Source organism: Rhineura floridana, chromosome 1 (assembly GCF_030035675.1).
Source record: "Rhineura floridana isolate rRhiFlo1 chromosome 1, rRhiFlo1.hap2, whole genome shotgun sequence".
Lineage (NCBI taxonomy): Eukaryota > Metazoa > Chordata > Lepidosauria > Squamata > Rhineuridae > Rhineura > Rhineura floridana.
This window is the reverse complement of record NC_084480.1, coordinates 136590884-136613399: the sequence shown is the minus strand read 5'-3', so window position 1 is coordinate 136613399 and position 22516 is coordinate 136590884. Positions and strand designations below refer to the sequence as shown.

The 22516-nt window shown below is 41.9% G+C and overlaps 1 protein-coding gene across 1 annotated transcript in view; it reads left to right on the top strand.

The window, feature by feature from the left end:
• SLC44A1 (solute carrier family 44 member 1) overlaps window positions 1-10367 on the top strand; it is a 130181-nt gene extending 119814 nt beyond the window's left edge. The window contains exon 19 of the mRNA XM_061633159.1: window positions 5816-10367. Within this exon, the coding sequence (XP_061489143.1) occupies window positions 5816-5833 (18 nt within the window). The 3' untranslated portion in view covers window positions 5834-10367. The remainder of the gene's footprint in view (window positions 1-5815) is intronic.
• The last annotated feature ends 12149 nt before the right edge of the window (window positions 10368-22516 follow it).

Here is a 22516-nt window from a genome sequence, read left to right as displayed (position 1 = left end):
ATTATCCATGCCATTGATAACTTTATCTCTAGAATCTTCATTAATTTCTTCAGAGATAACATTGAGTTCCAAACAATAGATTTTATTTCTAAAGTCCATAGACTCCAAATCTTGTTCCTGTTCCACGTTTGTTCCAATCTCCGGGATCTCCTCTCTCACAGGGACCCCTGTTCCAGTCTCCAGGGTCTCCTCTCTCACAGGGACCCCTGTTCCAGTCTCCAGGGTCTCCTCTCTCACAAGGACCCCTAAGTCTTTAATCTCCTGTGTCTCCAAACAATAGATTTTGTTTCTAAAGTCCATAGACTCCAAATCTTTTTCCTGTTCCACGTTTGTTCCAATCTCCGGGGTCTCCTCTCTCACAGGGACCCCTTCCAGGGTCACCTCTCTCACAGGGACCCCTATATCTTTAATCTCCTGCTTCATTTTACTCAATTCAATTTTCAGCTCCTTACAACCCTGTCGCAGGTTTTGTTTCGTTATCTCAATCTCATCCATTATTTTCTGAAACATAGTTATTTCCAGATTCTCAGCCACTTTCTTAATTGCCATTTTAAAAGAAAAATATAGGAAAACCACTTCTTATTTCAGCAACAATTGGGTTAATACTCCAAACTTGGTGACATCACAGTATAAACAGAGCAGACAGCCTTATCTCTCCATGCTTAAGTAAACAAAATGCAGTTCCCAGGATCGAAACAATTAATGGCGGTCGTCAGGAAACAGATTCGTCAAAATAAAATAGACCAAAAAGAGAGTAGTCTCAGACAATATAATATTCTTCAAAATAAAAATCTGGAATAGAAATCCCTCTTCTGTGTATATCTTTAGAATGCAAATCCAGGACAGCTTTTTGCAACAAAAACAGAGATAAGCTATTAATTAGTGAGTAGCAGAGAGAAGTTATGGCTCCCCAGTGAGATGTCAAAAACCGATCAATCTGGCAAATCTCTTTTAAACAGCAACAATTTAAGTCAAGTAAAAGAAAAATATAGAAAGAAGGGTGCTTGCCTGTTAGTGCGTTCTCTCTTAGAAGATAAGATGAACGTTCGCTTTATCAGATAGAGCTTGTTGTTGAAAATCCGTCCCACCTTCGTCGGCTGGACCTCGTCCCATAAATTAATGAGATCTGGTCGTCCCAACAAAAATAGGCTTTGAGGTTAATCTCTTCGTTTCTCCCTACCCGGGAGAAGTTTAATCAGTCAAAAAAAAAAAAAATCTGACTGATATATCTGAATAAGCTTCTTTTGAGGCAGGAGCCCGTCTCAAAAGCAGGCACAGGCTAAGTCACCCTTCCCGGAAGTCGCTTGACTGCAACTTCCAACATGTCAGCCAGCATGGCCAATGGTTAGGGATGATGGGAGCTGGGTCCCCTGATACTGCTGGACTACAAGATTAGGGAAGACCGTCTTAACTGATTCCTTTTTACCAGTGTTCTAATGGGAAGGGAGTGGGGGCCTGCCCCCCCTAAGCGACCGTTCTTCTCATTCCCAGGTGGCCATGATTTGACTAACATTGGGGAGGGAAGCTGGGGCTTGTGAGTTTCACTATGGACCCCTGACATTTCCCCTCCATAATTTGATCACTGCTTTTCACTGGAGACAGTTCAAACATTTGGCTGAGTCATCAAGAAATGAGAGATTAAGTGATATAAAGCATTTGTAAACTAGCTCTTAAGATTAGTTCACACATTCACTGTAAATGGCACTCATCACAGTTTGGTTCTGAGGTGGATATTCGAGTGAGGCAAGAAGAAGATACTTTATTTTGCTGTTTAATTATCATAACCATGTCTGAGACTTCATGAGGCTTAAATACGAGTTGCTGGCTAGATAAGCATATAATAGAAATATTAAATATAATACTTGCTAAAAGTGTGTGCGTGTGCTGATGCCCATGTGACCAGCTTGTCTGAAGTTATAGGGGACCACTGAATAGAACTCACAATAGAGGGCAACACAAATGTATTTGTATATTTGTTTTTATTGTTTTTAATTGCTGTGAACCGCCCAGAGAGCTTCGGCTATGGGGCAGCATATAAATGTAATAAATAAATAAATAAAATGCATGTTTATAAAAAGATGAGAGTCTCTCAGGAAACCGAACTTCTAGTATCCTAAGATCAGTGGGAAGTTCAAGTCAAACACATGGAAGTATTACTTCACACAGTGCATAATTAACACATTGCTATAGATGTTATAATAACAACAAGCGTAGATGTCTCCTGAAAAGAATTGGAGAAATTCATAGAAGTTGGGTTTCTCAAAGACTACTAGTAATAAATGATAACTCAGAATGGGACCTCAGTATTTAGAGCCTGTAGATCTCTGATTACCATGTGCCAGTTATTTGAGGGTAGGCAATAGGGCAGGGGTGGGAAAGTGGCCTTCCCATTTGGTCCACAAGGCCATTTTCATCAAACCATGCCCACCTGCCCCACACCTAACGTAAGAACATAAGAACTTAAGAAGAGCCTGCTGGATCAGGCCAGTGGCCCATCTAGTCCAGCATCCTGTTCTCACAGTGGCCAACCAGGTACATCATATGTATAGACACAGAAAGCAGGATCGACGCTTCCCCGCCAATCAACCCTGCATGGTTCACATGTCCAGACTCTTCAGAAAGCAGTATTGAAACACATATGCCCTGCATATCAGCTGATGTGCAGGGAATTCACTCCTGCTTAGTGACTATCCTTATGATGTCAGGTGCTTGAGAGACAAGTGGTCCTGCCCACCTGTTAAAGTTTGCTTGTGAGGTGGGGAGAGATAAAGATCTGGCATGCTTGGTCAAAACGATTCTGCTATGCTCTGCTTTCGAGCTTTATGGGGGCTTCTGGGTGATCAAGGTTGTAAGCAGAATGTTTGAGTAAATCCTTGGTCTGATTCTGCAAGAAAGTTCTGGTATTCCTTTCTTAGACAGGGTGTCTCAAGATTTCTTTTCTCCCTTTTTTTTTTTTTTGTGTGTTTGTCATAGGCCAGTAAAAGACGCCAACTGAGCTTAATAATGATGGGGAAGATTATGAAATATAATACACAGTAAAACAGTAGAACAAGAAATTACCTCTGCAATTAACACACCCTAATCCAAACCTTTTGCCTGGTTTTTGCTGCCACTGCTAAAAGGGCCGCTCTGTGCATAGTATATAAATCTCCATCAGATAGATCCAAACTGTTAGATCCAAACTCAAGCTGCCTAGAGTTGGTTCAACCAAGCAAAGATAAAATCATTGTTTATGATCCTGGCTTAGTCAGTAAAAAAAGGGTAAACCAAGGCCCACAACACTCTCTGATCTGTCCCATAGTCTCTTCTTTGTCTGTCTGCCCTCCACTGCTCCTGCTATGATTCCCCCAACAAGTGGTAGTACAGGTGTGGGGAACTTTTTCCCCTTCAGATGTTGCTGAACTACAGCTCCCATCACCTCCAGCAAGCATGGCCAGGGATGATGGAAGTTGTAGTTCATCAACATCTGGAGGGCCAAATAGTTAATCACTTCATCATCTGTACTGCTCTGCCAAGCAACGTGAAGAATTTTCTGACACGTCTCTGCTTTTGCACAGATCTGAGGGAGCAATGAAGTGTTCAAATTCTTTTCATCACTTGGCAGTATATTAGCAGATCATGTGTTTACATGTATACTGTAGCAAGTGTCATGAGGTAGACAAGAGTGTGGGATTTGAACCAGGGACACCCTGTTTTGTCACAAAGCTTATTTGCATGTCTTTGGGGACCACCCATAATCTTTCAGCCCAATTTAGCTCACCTTGAGCTTCTTGAATGAACAGCAGTATACAAATGTGAAATGGAGTATAATAAATTGCCTTCAGGAGTTCTGAGTGGCTATTGCATTTAAAAATGAGGGTTTGTGTTCTTCAGGTCCACTTGGTTGATTAGTAGAGAATCTGATCCAATTATTCAACCAATGCAGACACCAAAGAAACTGAAACTTCATATTTCCTAAATGTTAGGGTGATAAACCTTTTTAATTTTATAATTCTAAAAGCTTGTTAGGCTGTTGTTGATGAGCTTTGATTCTATAAGAACTTGAAGTATTCCTATTTGTAGCCCTCTACATTTATTAAAATTACCTATTTGTAAACTCTGAGCAAGATTCAGAGAAATAGTTCTATGCACTCCAGGGATATACAGGCTTCTGTTTCTTGAAAAGCATCCCCCCCAAATCTTTGTGGCAAGCTGCTTTTGAAACTCTGTACACTCAGAGCAGTTTGAGATCTGGAGCAGGAGTCTTCTGTTTGAAAGAATAAAAGTTTTTAAAAATCCCACCAGACATGCTTAAAATAGCTCTTTGGATCCTGGCCTTTGACGTGGCTTTGGAAAGAAGTGCATATGAATGATCTAATTTCTGAAAGGGGGGGTCATACTTTAATGGAATTTTATTTTGAAATAGAGATGAAAATAAGGCAAACACCACACACACACACACACACACACACACACAAAACAATACAGCAAACATACTAAACATAGAAATTCACTGATTACAATCCTTAGTATATCATACTTGTGGGAAAGCTAGACCACTATTATTATATATAAATGATATGACATATCAATCATAGCAACATTTTGCCACCTGTTCTTTATTGGAATTAAGTTAGATGTTTGGAAAAGATTAGATGTTAGGGCTTGGAAAAGAAATAGTAACCATGGTGCCATAGTATATATATATATTAATGAGGATTTCTTGCTTGTAGCACTTGAGTAAGTTTGTATATAACCTGTCTCCCAAATTTTATCAGTCCACTGTTGTTGAGATGATTGTTTTAGATTCTTCAAATTACATGCCATATGAAAGTTTGTCACTATATGCAATTGTTTGAGAGAGTCTGTGCAGGAAACCTTGGCCATTAGGTTCAAAATTAAGATGCAGCATAGTTTTGGGAGTTATTGGTGGTCTAATCTGGAGAAATTTCTGGCAGTAATCAGCAGCCATGTTCCCAAACTCCCACACAGTTGGGCATTCTCATCCAAGGTGGAAGAATGAACTAATCTGCCTACATCCTTTCCAGTAATCCTGACAATAGTTTGGATGCAGTAGTGATCAGCAGAGAGGGGCAGCAATGCTTATCTGACTTCCTGTCATGGGTGCTGCTGCAGCTTACTGGGAGGAAGAGGAGAGTTGTTGAAGTTAACCGGCAGAGCCAATCCAGCACTTCCCACCAGTGTTTACACCACACCACACCTCACTCCTGGTAAGCCACAGCTACACCAGTGATGGGAGGTCAGGTCAGGTAAGTTCAAAAAAGTAACTTTTCCAAGCTCTGCTGCTACCCCTCCCCGTTGACCAGCTTCTACTGTTTGCGTATACTAGATGGACGCTTGCAGGGTTACTGTACCTTCTGCTGAGCACTTTGTATTTATGCTTCCTTTACCACGGCGTTGATTGATAAAGTTTGCAAAAGAGCTCCAGAGAAGTATTTTTCTATTTATTTATATTTAAAAGAAGCTTTTCAGAATTATTGTTAGCTTTTAAATATCAAAGTGCAACACAAGATCAAACAAACAGAATTAAATGAAATGCATTATATCTACACAGCACATGTTACCAACACACTAAATTAATGAAACATTACAGATTATTCCAAGGACGTATTTTCTTGAGGATATTCTCTGTTGCAAAAACCCATAATCTTTTCTGGTTCTTTAGTAAATTGTAATACTTCATTAGATTTGCCTGCTTGAACCGCAGATATCTTTTCAAAATGATAGTACTATTTGTATTGATGCTTTTCTGTCTGTAAACATCACTTCCTTTTTTACCTTTTCCTAACTTTATTTATAACTTCTTATTTTCTAGGCCTCTGGAGCATCTTGAAGCTGGTCAACCATTAAGGAAACCATTGACATTCCAAAACAATATCTATCTTATCTAGCTATCTCTCTATATATATCTATATATATTATTTAAAAAAGCAGCCAAAATCAGAGAAAAGGAACAGGGATTTAATACTTTTTTAACGATTATTTTTGTGAAACATGTACTCTTTTCATACGGGTGGCTTTTACAAGCAACTTTTATCATTGTTCCATTTAAAAATCTAATCATTGTGGCTTGTGGCAATGTTATGATTGTAATCTGATGGAGATATTCCATAAATGGAGATGGATTCCATAATATTTAAAAAGGATCATGTAAGATTACAAATTTGGAATAACATAAGTGGGTCAAGTAATTTCCCCTCATAGTTATTTTTAATTAGCATAAATCTTTAAAATGCAATGGATAATGACTATTCTGGAGGGGGAAACCCTTCATAGATTTTTTTTTAAAGAACTGGAATGAATAATACATTAATCATGTTGGGAGTTTGCTTGCTCTTTTGCAATGGGATGCTAATGGGATCCAGTAAGTTTAACATATTCAGTTTGTTTTCCTCATTAACCCATTAGACAATTTATATCTAAAACGTTTTTTTAAAAAACTAACCAACTCCTCAGGTATTTAGATATTGAAACAGCCCCTGAATCTGTGAAGGACAAACTAAAGGCATATGAGGGAGGATGAGTTTTATATGCAACTTTTGTCCTGTGTTATCTTATTATTTCCCCTTGAGTTCAATTTTGTCCTTTGCACATCGTCATTCTTTTGAACTACGCAAATTCTTTAAATAAGCAGTTGGAGAAGAGGCTTCTAAAGTTCAGCCTTACATATACTCCGTTACTGTTCAGCCATGACTACATGGAAAGATACTTGGGAGTATACAGAGACAAACCATATAACTATACAAAAAAATTTAAGTACTGTAAGTCATTTGTGGGTTTATTTGTTTTTACTGTTGAAACCATTTATTTGTCTTGGTTTTCATTGTATGTTTGGTAATTAGTGGAATATGGTGGGAAAGAGCAGATGAACATTGTTTTTAAATGTCTCTGCCTTAGTATCTAAAGTAGTTCTTGAAGTGGCCTCTGTGCATGCATTGCTTATGGTACCTGAGTGCCACATGAATACTTCAGAAACTTCCAGGTAGCACTATCTGTGTCCTTTTCTACTTTCCTACACTTCAAGAATGAAGCTATAAAAAGAAAGGGGCAGTCTGCTATTTCAGTTATTGTAGTGGCAAATTAGATGTCGTGGTGGCACAACCTGTATGTTTGAACATGCCAAGTGCCTATAAATTGGGGGGATATTTAAAGCATGGCATCAGCATGTGGAAGGGGCTTGATGAACTCTAACTCCTCCCATGCTCCCACCCCCCAAAAACCCAGTTTCATTCCAGAAGTCCCCTGCCCCCCCCCAAAAATCTTGGACTCTGCCCAGAGAAAAGGGGGTGAGTGAAAAAAGCACTGGGGGAGAAGTGTCCAGTGGCCTCTGCTGCCCACCCATATTGCACTTTAAATCCCCTCCCATCCCTCCAGTTTACAGGAAGTTGGGACAGCCTCCATTTTAACACACAGGTCTGCTGCTGTTTATGTCCAGTTGCTCTTTAGTGTAAAGTGAAAACATATGGAATTCTCTCTTAGGTCTCTTCATTCAAAGAGTTTAGAACGTTCCAGATATTATCCAAAATCAGAAGCAAGGAGCCTCCAGCCTGCAGGCCACTGAATTTGGCCTGTGATGCCATTTTGGGCAAACCACACATACCTGTCAGTCATTTGATGGCATATGACATCAGGTGCAGAGATCTATAATCTCCAGTCTGAGCACTAAGTGTTAAGTTCTCTTAGCGCTAAGGGATCTCTTATCTCTGTTCTTGGTGATAAGCATCACAGCACTAACATCAGAGATATGCCTTGGCTACTGCCTTTTACTGTCAAAGAGCAGGCAGATGCTTATCTCTGATCTTAGCGCTATGGCTCCACACACTAAGATCAGACTTTGACAGTAAAATGCAACATTTCCACCCATCTCCAAGATTCTTTGCATCCCTAGCTTGAATTCAAGAATTTTCCTTTGCAATCGCAGCTTGAACTTTGAGTCACCTGACATCAGATGATTTGACAGGTGAATGGCCAGTTGTCAAGATGGCCCATGAAGGGCGGGTGAGTTCTGGACCTGGTCCTCCAACTGGATCCAATTCCCCACCCCAATGTAGATTCTGGAAAGCATTTCTTATTCTTTTGGGTTTTGCAATAATACAAGTTTTTGATCATGTCTGTTTCCTACCAGTGCAAATATGTGGAGCCACTTGATGCTTCATAAAAGATTTCAAAATTGATCTGACGTCTTCTATCCTATGGTATGTGGAGATTGATTTTGAAAGTGGATTCTATTGATGCTGGAGATATTCTTGTTCTAATGTTCTCAAAAGGAAACCTTTTGAACTCTGGGATCATTTTCATTCCACACAATAGAAGTGAAGCTTATGTTCTCTGCAGCCCTTTATTTTGTGTTCCTGAGTTGCTTTCAAAGCAAAGAGTAGGAACCAGTGCTGTTGATTCCTTAAAAGGTTAAAACCTATCCTACATCAGCTATCTAGGTAATTGGGATGTTTTAAGAGATAGCACTTTATGTAGAAAAGCTTCTTGTTAGATGTATGTCCTAGTTAAGAGTGCAGGGTTCTTGTAGAGGTTGGAAAGAATTAAGAGCACTTTCTGAATTCCATTACATGGCTTTCACATACAGCAGATCAGATAGTAAGACTGCTTTTGAATTATACCACCTTAAGCAGCAAGTGTAGTGTTTAGGTTGCATGTTTGAATATACACCACCTACACATACAAAATCACTACATACAGAAAAGTATCATGTTAGACAAGGTTAACACCCTTCTCCTTACATCTAGTTTTCTTCTGAGCAGAGGTGTTTTTTTTAAATGGGGAAGCATTAAACCATGCTATTCCTCACCTTGTAGCCTGAAGGAGTACATTTCCAGAACAGATTTAGCCCTCTCCTCTGCTATTTGTGTATACCAGCCCATAGAGTGCAAAAAGTGTGGCAATGGACAGACATTGCTTCCCAGAAGGTTCCAAAGTTTGACAGGGCTCAATCCCCATTAATGCAAATGCACAGAGGCCTCTTGAAGAACTTCATTACTGGTAAGTAGCTTTCATTTATCCAGTAATAAGAATGTGTCCGTTTCTATGTGTGTTAAATTACTTTCTTCATTCCTGACACTTACTACATAATGAATGCTGATACTCCATTGTTTCGCTTATTGTAATGGTAAATGCTTACAGTGCAACTGCAGAGAATAATTTCATGATCTGTTTATGTGATATATTCAGTTTTGTTACAATTTTTTTAAAAGAACTATTTTTGTTAATGTAAAAAATATTTCAGAGCAGAATTTTAAACTTTATTGCACTAAATGCAAATGTGGAGAGAGAGAAGTAATGCCTCAACAGTTGGATCACTCCTTAAGGGAACCTTATTTTGAAAAAGAGAGCTAATGTTCTAGATAAGCTTAGCTAAATGGGCGCAGAGACACCCAGGAGATATGAATGGCCTCCAGTGTTTTTATAAATGGCTGTTTTGATTCTGTGCTTCCTTTCAAAGGATCAGACCTTTTAAAATTGCTGCTAAAGGAAACATACATAGCATTCTGTAATTAATTGGTGGTCTTTGCTGTGTAACTAAATGCTTCAGTTTCATTTTTTATAAATCATCTGACATCATAATCTTTTAAAATACTTGCAATAAAATTCAGGACAAGTAAAAAAAGGGGGGCATAATCCTTTCTCTATCAGTCACAGAAATCAATCATGGAAGTACATTTTAAGACTAGCAAACTAGATTAGCCTGCGTTCCTGCTAACACTTTAACCCAGTCTGCTTAACTTTTCTGGCATGACTAATGCCATGTAACTTCATTAGGTTTGTTGACATGAATCATGTTTTGAATGCATGTGTGTTAGCAGGAACCAAGGCATTAGTCTAGGCTTAAACTAGAGCACTGCTTTAAGTCTCTTTTAATGTATATATTACATGTTACTGTAAGGATATTTAGGAGGAGAATTAAGAGGAGCCTTAATTTGTGGGAGGAAGTGAGTGGCTCTGCCCTGGCACTGAACACAGTTTGCTTAAGTCCCTGGGGTATGACAACAAGAATGAAAGAAACCTGGGCTCAGCAGGTTGAAAGCCACAGAAACTGGATCCCAAAGCAAGGAAAATGGGTCACGTGGATGCTGCTCCTCTGAGGTTAACTGCTGTTATAACCTGTTCTAGAAATCATCACTCAAGATGGGAGGCTTGGATTTGGCTCACCTTTGACATCATCACAACTCCTGCTTTGCCATGTTCCACCAGCTTGTGTTCCCTGCTTGTTGGAAGCCTTGGAAAGAGAGATGTTTTTGGTTTGAACTTGCTACTAGAATTGTAATCAGAAACAAAAATTTTGTATTTTTGTATACCTTGATTGTGCAGCATTTTTATATACAGGTCCTGTTTTACAAATAAATTTCGTTTCTTAACATGGTGTTTAAAAAGTTTTATGGGTGTTACTTCCCTCAGGCAGATTGTAGTTTCTATAGAAGCCATGCCCAAGTTTTCGTCCATATGCATATACTCTGGTCAAAAGTGCATTGCTACCTGAAACTTCTCAGATAGTCTATTGAACATAGACTAATCAATATGCTTGGCCAAGTGTTAATGCATGAGAACAGTAACCAGTGGAATATTGACCATTTCAAGAGGGGCTCTCTTCTAGAAGATTCCAGCCCCTCCAAGAAGGATTGGATCACACAATTGCCATGCATTTGATGCTAGTCCTTTTAAAAATCCTTATTGCAATCAGATACCTTAACCTTAACCAAAACAACCTCAAGAAATGTGTGCCCTTCACTGTCATCCCCTTCCAATTAATTGCCTGAAGTTTAAGATGTCTAACCTACTGATTAAAACAATTAAAGCTTGCGGCCTCATTGCGGTTTCTCATTTATTTATTCATTGTATTTGTATACCACCCCATAGCCAAAGCTCTCTGGGCGGTTTACAGTAACTAATTCATTCTCACTGAAGCTGACGTAGAGAAGAGGCAACTCTTCTCAAGAGTTCTGCTACAGTTTGGGGATATATTCTCTCAGAAATTCTCACCATTGTATTCTGATCTCATTTGCTTTCTGCCCTGCCCCATGTATCCAGTCGTAACTGCTAGGTGCCATGACTCTGATTTCCTGGGAATCTCAACCAGTTCAACCTGTCAGGTATGCTTTAATTTGAATTCCTGCATTGAGCAGGGGGTTGGACTCTATGATTCAATCTCTGATATGAGCACTCTTCAGGGAAGGGTCAGTCATAGAGCATTTGCTTGGCATGCAAAAGGTCCCAGGTTCTATCCCTGACATTTCTAGGTAGGACTGGGAGAGACCCTTGTCTTGAAACCCTGGAGAGCCACTGGCAGTGAGTGTTGACAGAATAAAGCCGCTTCCTGCGCTCCTCTGAAGAGTGGAAACTTGAAACCCTGCCTATACAACTAGCTAACCACACACTGAAACATTTCCTAGACTAAATCATTTCAGACTGCTGGTAAAGGATGATATTTTCATCCTTTTCCTTGTAAAATAAACTCTGTACATGTAGAAAACGAACATGTTGGGAAGAAAGCTAAGCTAAGTTTAACCATTCTCTTTCACATCTAGTTTTCCACGACTGGATTTGTTTGTAGTATGGAGAATAGCTCACGTACGCAATTGCCAACCTTCAGCATGAAGCAGTCCAGCCCAGGAACAATTTCATCACCTGATGAGCTGCTTGCCTTGATTGGATCTGAGAGTGTGGCTCCATTTTCTGCATTGGCAAAAAATATTGAGGAGGTGGTCTTTTAGCTGTTTTAAATCAGCTCCGTGAAATAACTTTGATTCATTTTGTGCTTCATCTTTAACATAGGAAAGCCTGCCTATCTTCCTAAGGTCTCTCATGAGTTTGCAAGGAGGCAACTCTTTGCCCCTAGAGAAATTGCAGATGGCGTCAAAAGCCCATCACTCTGCAAGGGACCCATAGGGTAAAAGGTTCCCCCATGGGTCCCATCTAGGTTTTTGCAGGTGGCAATTTTTCAAAGCAGTCCATTAGCAAAGTGCCAGAGAACTCTCTCCATTGCTTTGCTTTGATCTATTTTGAACATCTACCTGAAGTAGTTCAGCAATGAAGCCAACTATTTACTGATTTGGGGATAAATAGCTTGGCTCTGTTTCAGCCCAATCAGAGAAGAGCTCACTTATTTCTCTGTAGGTGTGTTACTATCTGTTCTGCAGGTATTTCTGTTCTCTCTCCTAGTGTATGCTTGCTCCTTTTGTTTCTCCCCAGTTGTCTAATTAACTGGAGCCAGTCGAGCAGAGTTGTTTCCTGACCTTGTTTACTGCAAGCCACTTAAGCAATGATTTTTCACAATGAGCGTTTTAATTTATCTGAGAGTGTTGCATGAAGTCCAGACTATTGTGAAAATCCACTGAATTATGGATGGGTTTCATCAACCAGGCCTCCTGCATATGTTTGGAGCCACATGCTGTGGAACTAACTACTCCTAAATGAGTTTATTTCAACTGTCAAATGTCATTTTTCAGGTGACAGTTTGCGGCACAGAGCATTTACCATGCAATTACCCCGTTTGGGGGGGGGAAGCTGGTATTTTTATAAGCTGCAATGCTAAGAATGTTCTTTAGGCTGGAATGTCTTCTTTGCATACGTCTTTAATATGAGATAGAAAGTGTAAGTGAACCGTTTTTAAAATGAACTAGCAAAATGTCAAGTAATGATTGGGAAAGTGGGAAAACAGGAATGGGTAACTAGCAGCCTGTGGCTTAATTTCAGAAGCCTCCTGAAAGTGATTAATTCCGATCTCTAGCAAGAGTGAACAACCTCTCCCCCAACTGCCCACAGGGTGGGAAAGGAGATGAAAGGGAGGGTCCAGAAGACTTGCATGCACCCCATACATTTAAAGCCCCAAAGAATCCTGGGAATTTTTAGTTTATTGTGGGTGCTATGAATTGTAGCTGTGCAGGGTAAACTACAGTTCCCTGGATTCTTTGGGGGATACCATGTGATTTAAATGTATGGTGTGTATGCAGCCAAAGAGCGAAGGTGAGCGCACCCACTTTTTGCTGTAGTCCCACCACTACGAGGTTCAGCCCTGATGCCAAACAGATCACTCTCCCCACCCCCAAGAGAATGTGGCCCTTGAGAGAAAAAAGGTTGCCCACCGCTGGCATACAGCAAGGGCCAGTGTATGGCAGAGAACCTGGAGCATCTAGTATGGTTCTGCGCACAGATATATGCTGCAGCCCTCTGTACTTTCATGCCAAGACAGAAGATAATGATGACCAGTTAGCAGTCACGCTTGGAACAGAAATGATTGTCCTGCTAGAAGTAATAGGGACACATAGCATGTTAGTCCTGCTAAGTGGACTGTATAAACGCTTTGTATAAGGAATGGAAGATGGTCTGCTGATAAGAATGATGAAGTCCCAGTGGAGTCTGGGCAATCCGGTGTCGCGGAACAATGATTTATTTTTAGTAGGTTTTACCTATGTGGTCTAGAATATACTCCCCCCCCTTCCCATGAAAGATTATATTTGGGACCAGCATTGAGATGGGCACTAAACGGGCATCCTACCCCTTGGGACTTCAGGGACTGCAGGTTTTGCCCATCCTCCAACAGTCTTAGAAAGGAAAGAGGGTCTCTGAGAATCATGCTTGCTCCTTCACCTTTATGGCTCCTTCATTTTTATGGCTCCACTGTGGATTCCACTCTTTTGTTGTTGCTAGAATGTGACAGAACTCAATAATGGGCCTTTCTACGCCTATGGACATTTTACATTCAGATGACAGCCAGAAAAAATGCAAACATTTAAAATAAAGTTAATATCATGATTACTATTAAAATAATAAAATAGGTAGCAAAAACAACAACTTTGTGACTCCTTAAAGACTAACAGACACATTGTGACATTACCTTTTGTGGACTAGAGGCCACTTCATTAGATGTTAGACAGAGGATTATAGCTTCCACACAGCCCCATCATAGTCCAAGCAATGCCATTTATTTTTGCTTCAAGTCTCAGTGCTTTCTAATTTATACAATCGTGCCCTGGGGAGGTTTTTTTTTTTTAGGTTTGAAAGTCATTCACAGTTTGTCAAGGCTGAAACCACTTGGCTCTGTCAGCTTCGTAGAAACTGAACAGCTTATCAGGTACCATTAAATTACAAAGGCAATGTTTTGGAAGGCAGAGCCCGCTGGACCCATAACAGGCTAGAGGACCGTAGGCTGTAGTTCTTAGAACTTGTTGACATACTGCATTTGCTTATGCTCCTGGTTCAATGGCTGGCAGTGAAACCATACGCTTCCAATTTATTTTACTGCTCAAGAACATAAGAGCCCTGCTGCATCGGAGCAAAGGCCAGCCTAGTCCATTCTGTTTTCATAGCGGCCAACCAGATGTCTATGGAAAGCCTGCAGGTGTAACCCAAGTGCGACACAAATGCCCCACAATTGGTATTCAGAGACATACTGGGTTGTATTTAACTAAGCTGTACTCAGAGCAGACCCATTGAAATCAATGAATCTGTGAAGTCATGTCCATTAATTTCAATGGGTCTACTCTGAGGATAGCTAGTGTCGAATTCCACCTGCTGCCTCCAGCAACAGAAGAGGCATGGCGGTCATGGCTAGCAACAAGGTGGGGGGAGCCATTTGCAGGGCAGGTTTCAGAGACTGCAGAACTTAGGCATTTTAAGGCACCCCAAGACAGGCAAAGGGCCAACCACTTGCCAGCACTGCCTTTGTCCTTTCCACAAATGCCAAGTTCTCAGCTTGTGGGCCCTGTTTGTCCAGGCTAAGGAGGCCTGTCGCTGATGCCTTCCAATGCTTGCATTATCGGGGGGTGGGGTGTTCATGAATATCTCAGTCCCTATCCCTGTTGCCTCACTGCAGTCAAACCATGCCTTCCAAAAACAGGAGCGAAGGCTAGACATTAAAAAAGAAGAAGATAAAGAGCCAAGGCTTTTCTGGCCCTGCTGTCGGGTGAGCATTGACGCATATGAGAAGCCCAGGAGAACCTCCCCACTCCGGAGAATCGTCGGTAAAATCTGGAAAGGTCTGTCTGCCTCAAGGTTGTTGGTTTTTTCTTCTTTCCCTGCCAATAGTGTTCAGTAACTTAATATGCTTTACTGCTTTAGGCTGGAAGCCAACAGCAAATGGGAAAACTACAAAGATGTCACTCAGCCAAGGCTGCTTTTCTTACTAAGTCTGGTAGCAAGCTGATGGCTGTCCTTTTCATCTGCCGCCTTGAAAACATGCTGAAATAGTTTATCTTGAAAATAAAGTATTATAAATAGCTGGTTTAATTTCTAATTACCTAGTTGTTATTTTGATGCTTAACCTAAGAAAGACAAAAAGCTACCCTCAGCTCCTTGTTTACCTCTCAGTCTCTGAGATCAGGAGAGAAGCTGAACGAATCCTCAAAAGCTGGGGAAAACATCAGTGTGTGTGTGTGTGATATTGTGGAGGAGAAAGCAAAGCAGCAAAGTGAATTGCTGGAGAAATGAGCCCTTAGCAAGTGATGTACTAAAACCAAGTGATAAGAATGCCCGTTCAAAACAATGGGAGTAGGGTTGCCAGGCTCAGGGCAGGAGTTCTTGCAACTCTGTAATGGGAAAAACCACAAGGTGGAATTCTCCCTTCCCCCTCACAACTTTAAAGATACAGGAGACCTCTTGGTTGCCAGGCCCGGCCTCCAAGACGTTACAGTGTTGCAAGAACACCTGCACTTGGTTGACTTTCTCTTCTAAAAATACAGGATCAGTCTCAGGCCAGGAACCTGGCAACTCTAGTCCCAGTCCTTTAAAAGTTGTGCAGGGGGAAGGGAGAATTCCACCTTGTGGTTTTTCCCATTACAGAGTTGCAAGAACACCTGCACTTGGCTGACTTTCTCTTCTCCTAAAGATACAGGATCAGGATCAGGCCCTGAGCCTGGCAACCCTAAATGGGAACTATCTGAAGGCTCATGGGAAACAATGGGAGCTGTGAATGCCGATTGATGCTGCTGCGCTCCACTGAAATAAATGCAAGCTGCAAATAAAGCAAAGAATGAGAGGAAATGGAATAAGATTCAGGGACAGACCACAATAACCACATTGATAGGGAGAAATGTTGGGGAAGAGGAAGGACAGACCATGCAAGACTGGAATGACCTCTCCTAGGGGCTCCTAGAGCTGGAATGATGGTCTGGAATTGCTAGTCCCGGGACTGAAACAGTGGCTCCTGGGTGTGTGAGACTGGAATGAGCATGCCTGGGATTGGCATCCCTCAGACAACCATTGGTGTCTTAAATGAAATATGCATACATGAGAATGGAAAACTTTGTCCATCACTAACAGCACAATTCCTATGCAGGTCTACTGAAAAATAAATCCCACTGAATTCAGTGGGTCTTACACCTGGGTAAATGGGTTGCAGCCTTACAACTACAAACACAAAAAAGAACACAATACAAAATGTCATTCCTTATTTAAGATTCACAAATCCCTCATTCCCCATTACTACTGAACAAGCATTTAGTGCTTGGCACATGTTCAGTGGTACCCCTATGCCACAAATTCCATGATCCCTAGATAAGTTATTGGGACCCAGATTTCCACCTCATAGCACAGAGTCTGGTTTCAGGTCTGGTTATGGGACGGAGACTGCTTTGGTCGCCTTGGGATTGGAAGGGGAGGGAAGGGGCAAAAGGGAGGGGATAAGAGACAGGAGGAGGGGAGGACAGGTTTGATCATTTGCATGCTTATTGAATTCAATGGGATTTACTCCTGTACAATCATGTTTAGGAAAGGTGAAACTGATCTGGGAGAGGGGCAGAGAGGTGGGAGGAGGGGAAGGGAGAGGGAGGGAAAGGGGAGATTGGATAGGTGGGCAATGGGCAGAAGGGAAGCCCCTTTCCTTTCCAAAACAAAAATATTGTGAACCCTCACCTTTATATTCTACAGCAGACATGTGTAGTCTCCCACCCAAATTTAAACCAAACCTGTCCCTGGCCAGATCCACACCAGATCTTTATTTTGCTTTTGTTTGTGTTTTGCCCAATAGTGGTAAAAGAGAATTCAGATACTGGGAAGTGAGGCTGCAATTGTTGTTCCCAAGCTGCTGGCTGTGTAGAACAAACCATGTGTGTTTTCTCTCTGTCAATTATTACTCACTGGAATTGAGTTGGCTGTCAATGGCCACATTCACACTGTACATTTATTCCACTTTAAACAGTTATGGTTTCCCCCAAAGAATCCTGGGAAGTGTAGTTTATGAAGGGTGCTCAGAGTTGCTAGGAGACACCCTATTCCCCTCACAGAGCTGCAATCCCCAGAAGAGGGGCTGACTGTTAAACAACTCTGGCCACTGGAGCTCTCAGGTGAATAGGAGTCTCTTAACGACTCTCAGCACTCTTCACAAACTACACTTCCCAGGATTCTTTGGGGGAAGCCATGACTGTCTAAAGTGCAGAGCTTGGAAGATTACTTTTAAAAAGGAATAAATTACATCTATCTATCTATCTATCCATCTATCCATCTATCCATCTATCCATCTATCCATCTATCCGTCTATCCGTCTATCCGTCTATCCGTCTATCCGTCTATCTGTCTGTCTGTCTGTCTGTCTGTCTGTCTCGCGCTTCCTCCCAGCAGGAGCCCGGGTCAGCAACCAAAAGCACTATAAAAACTTTAAAATATCATAAAAACAGTTTAAAATACATTAAAACAAAACATATTTAAAAACATTTTTAAAAAAGCTTTGAAGACATCTTAAAAAAGAAAAAAAGGTTAAAAACATATGTTTTTTTAAAAAAAGGTTTAAAAAATCATATTAAAAAGCAATTCCAACACAGATGCAGACTGGGATAGGGTCTCAAGTTAAAAGGCTTGTTGAAAGAGGAAAGTCTTCAATAGGTGCCGAAAAGATAACAGAGATGGCACCTAATATTTAATTACTGTTTGTCGGAAGGCAGAGCTGGGGTCCCAATCCCGGGGAGCTGGATCCCGGAGAGTTGGGAGAAGAGTATTCGGATGGATGGCAGAGGGAAGGGGGAGGAACTTCCCCCCTTTGGAGCGAAGACGAAACAGAGGAACTGCCAGTGATAAGGTCGCTTAGCAACGGGGAGCCTGAGCCCTCCCTGGACATTCTCACGCCTCCCCCTCTTTCAGGCTCAGAGCAAGAGGGGGAAGAGGGAGGGCTGCTCACAGCCGAAAAGCGGGGAGGCAGTTTACCATCAGCCCCTCCCCTATCCCCCATCCTGGAATCGGAAACTTCAGAAGAGGAGGGGGTGATGCTTCCCCCCTCACCGCGCACACGCAGACAGCTGAAAAGACAGGAGAGAAGGGGGGAAGGTGGGCAGTACCTGAGGGGCAGTTAAGGAGGAGCGAAAGATTGCGCGCCCGTTTGGCCCCTTCTTAAAGAACAGGCGGGAAGAAGTCCCTTGCTCTGTCAACTTTCTCCCAATGCCGCAGGACCTGTATCCCTGTATTGCTTCATGAGAAAACGCAGTCTTTGTTTGGACATTACCCTAATAAAACACGAACTAACTACAGCCGTTGGTCTGGTTCCTGAGTCACATCCTGGGCCTGACACTGTTACATGGCCCCAAAAAGGAAAAAATTACCATTACAATTACAATTGCTCTGAAATGAATTGATTACTTTGCCGTTACTCAAAAGTAATCACTACAATTACACTTGGACTGCCTTCAAGTCAATTCCGACTTATGGCTACCCTATGAATAGGGTTTTCATGGCAAGCGATATTCAGAGGGGGGTTACCATTGCCTTCCTCTGAGGCTGAGAGGCAGTGACTGGCCCAAGGTCACCCAGTGAGCTTCATGGCTGTGTGGGGATTCAAACCCTGGTCTCCCAGGTCGTAGTCTAACAATCTAACCCACACTGGCTGTCTACAATTACACTTAAATTACTTAAAAGTTACTTTAAAAAACCTAGAGTGCCTACAAGGTGCTGGCCTTGGCTACTGCACACTGTCCCCTAAAACAACATTAAAAATAAACACACACAGAGAGAGGTAGTAGAATAATTATTTTTATCCATAAGGTAGCAGTGGTGGAGGTGAGGAGGGAGACAGAGGCCACTATTTAGGTTTTTGCAGTCACACCAAGTACAGTCCACACACACACACACACACACACACACTCAGCCAGCAAGCATAATCTCTCTCACTTAACCACTTCCTGGACCCTGCACTGCCACCAACTAAGGGACACTCACCCAAGCAAACATTTTCCCGGGAGATGCAAAAAAGTTAAAACACTGCAAATGCATTAAAGCAGCCAGGGAGGGTGGCTGCTTTGCATGCACACACCCAGGGCCAGCCCCAGACACTCTGGAGCCCTTGGGCAAAAGCCTGCCCCAGGCCCCAGTGCTCCCCTTCCACGATTCGCGCACGGTGAGAGCTTCGGGACTCTTGGTTCATGGCAGGGATGCGAGCGCACAGCATGCATGCATGCCATCAACCAAGATGGCATCAAAGGCTTCAGCCCCTTAGGAAAACCTCAGCTGCCGTCTTTCTTAAGGGCACCTCTGCGTGCGCAACCGCAGAACAAGGTAAGTTAAGCAAGGGAATGGTGGAGCCCCGAAGCTCTCGCTGTGCAATCCACGGCAACGATCCTGCTGCGAATCATGGAAGGGGAGCAGAGGGGCCCCTCAGGGGCTCCTGTAGCCTCAGGGGCCCTCAGGCCAGAGCCCCACCTGGCCGCCCCTTGGAACCGGCCCTGGTTCTTGCCCTCCGGCTTCTTTCTCCCATCACTCCATTCTTCTCCACCACTGTCCATTTTTTTCTCTCCACTCCACCCCCGGTCATGCTCTCCACCTCCTCCCTCATCGCCTCCTACCCCACCCACAGAGCACGAGGGAAGAGCGATGCTGCACAGAAGCCCAGTTTGAGGCACATGATTTACATCCATAAATCAGAGGACCAAAATATTTCCCCAGCTCCCCCCCAAGTAATGCCCAAAAGTAATGCTGGAAACATTATAATTACTCCTCAAAAGTAATAAATTACTCCTTGTTCTATTACAATCAAACTGTAAAGGAATAACCCACTTGTTCCTCAAAAAAGTAATAAATTACAATTAATTTGTTTTTTTGTAACTAATTACTTCCAAGTTCTGCTAAAATTAAATAAATGTCTGGCCTGGATGTGGCCCCCTGATTAGCCAAGCCCAGCAGCTGTGAGTCTGGCTTTTAGAACACTGACAGTTGGTTCTTATTGAGCATACCCGACACTATAATAAACTTTAATGTTAAATATCTTAAATTAATTAAAAATCAGCCATGCATTTTTTTTTAACTTTTAAACTGCAGAAGATGAAGGTCAGAGTATGGGGCAAGGTCAGTAATAGGATTACAGGTACTCTGTGAACATGGCTGATTTTTAATTAATTTCAACAAATTATGAGACCACTGACAGAAAAAAAGTCCAACAGGGACTTAGAGGGTTGTTATTAAGCAAGTGTTTCTGAGTTCAGGACTATGTTTTGTAAGGTTTTGTTTTGAAATGAGCTTCTGGGAAGCAGCAGAATGACACAGGGGGCATTTTCAATTTAACATTGCAGAATGAGAAAAATCCATGCTGGCTATAGTATACATATAGCCACTCTCATGGCTATATAATCATTAAAGTGCTGGAATTCCACACATGCTATGTCAGGTGGCAAATGCACAGCCCAAACCTGCCTGGCCTAGGCTCACACTAAGTTTCATTGTTCCTGGCTGATCACAGGCAGAGCAATATGTATCAACAGACATAAATATATGTATTATTTTCATCACCTCTCTGTGATCAAAGGAGGCTGAGCAAATTTTGTTGGTTCTGGGTAACACTTTATTTGGCTTTATAGTTCAACATATCCCAGCAACACTGCATAGCTCTGTTTCTCATTCAACTTTAGACATGATTCTTGGACAGGAAATTTCCATGAATAAAGCAAACCAATGCAGAGCACAAGTGAGGAGATGGCGGCCTAGAAGCGATATGATCTGGGAGCATCTCTACAGAACAGACTTAAAGGGTAACGTTCGACTGCATTCTTGTACGAGCACATAGATTAGAGGTAGCACAATGAGATTTTCCCCTTTTCCTCCCCCCATGTGCACACACACCACCTTAAAATCTGCTCCAGAAATTTGGGGAAAACCCAGGACAGATTTTGGGGGCATGCAAGGGGAAGAGAGGGGGAGAATGTTCTGTTGCACAAAGATAAATTATTGTGCTGATGGAACATTCACTTTAGCGGTACACTGAATACAACCCATAGTGATTTGTGCATCCCACACTTTTCAATGCATTTCCCCGTCACTTTCCAAACTGCAAAAAGTTCAGGTTTTCTTAAAAGTGGATTTGTGGTGCTAGGGCAACAGAGTGCTTTAATCCACTTTAATAGCACAAACTTAAAATTCTGGTATGTCCTTGAATCTCTCCTGCAAAATACTGACAGTCTGGAATCACCAATAGTGAAGCCATTTGTAAGCTATCAGTTACGATTTGTGCTAGTGAAGGGGGATGGAAAGCTGAAATGAAGGGAGGGAAGCAGAGAGACAGAGAGAGCACTATGCAATGCTGCAAGCCTCACCTACTTTTGCCTTTAGCCCCACCTATTGCCAGCATTTTATATATTTATATATTTATTTATTACATTTATATCCTACCTTTCCTCCAAGGAGCCCAAGGTGACGTACAAACATGGTTTCCCCCCTCCCAGTTGTATCCTTACAACAACCCTGTGAGGTAGGTTAGGCTGAAAGACAGTGACTGGCGTAAGATCACACAGTGAGCTTCATGGCTGAGCAGGGATTTGAACCCTGGTCTCCCAGGCCCCAGTCCAACACTCTAAGCACTACACCACACTGGCTATCCATACCATGTGGCATGAATCTAGGAAAGCATGTGGCTCTCAACGTATTTCCTTTAAGGGAATGCAGCCCTCAGGGGAAAAAAGTGCTTCCCCATTGTTGTCTTATAGAAGAGGGAGCAGAGCATTTTTGTCAAGGGGAACACAACATTCTGATTATAGAATCATAAAATCATAGAATAGTACAGTTGGAATGGGCCTATAAGGTCATCGAGTCCAACCCCCTGCTAAAAGCAGGAATCCAACTTAAAGCATACATGCCTCCAGTGATCACTCTGAAATTGGAAATGTTTGCCTACACATATCCCAAATGAAAGCAGTATAAACTATCTCGCTTACTTACAACTAGCAATTCTTGCTCCATGACAATCACAAAAGGTTTGACTGAGAATCCTTACCTTGACATTTTTGACTTCTTGGTTTGCAGTGTTCTATTTAGACAAATCTAAAACAAACAATTCCTTTGGAAAAGGAATTTGTCCTCTCTCACATGTGAATCTTATAGTAAAAGTGAAAAGAAGCCAATAGAAGATGGAATGTATCTTCTGGCCAGGACAGGAATTACATTCAAATTACAGATCCAAAAATGCAAACACTGACATAGGGCTGGTTCACATATGAGCCAAGATCCGCATTAAAAATGCTGCTTTTTCCACTCGCGATTGATTTTGACAGTTCACATACTTCTGCCCTCGCTATGAATAAATTGGCTGTTTTTCTTTTTAGCA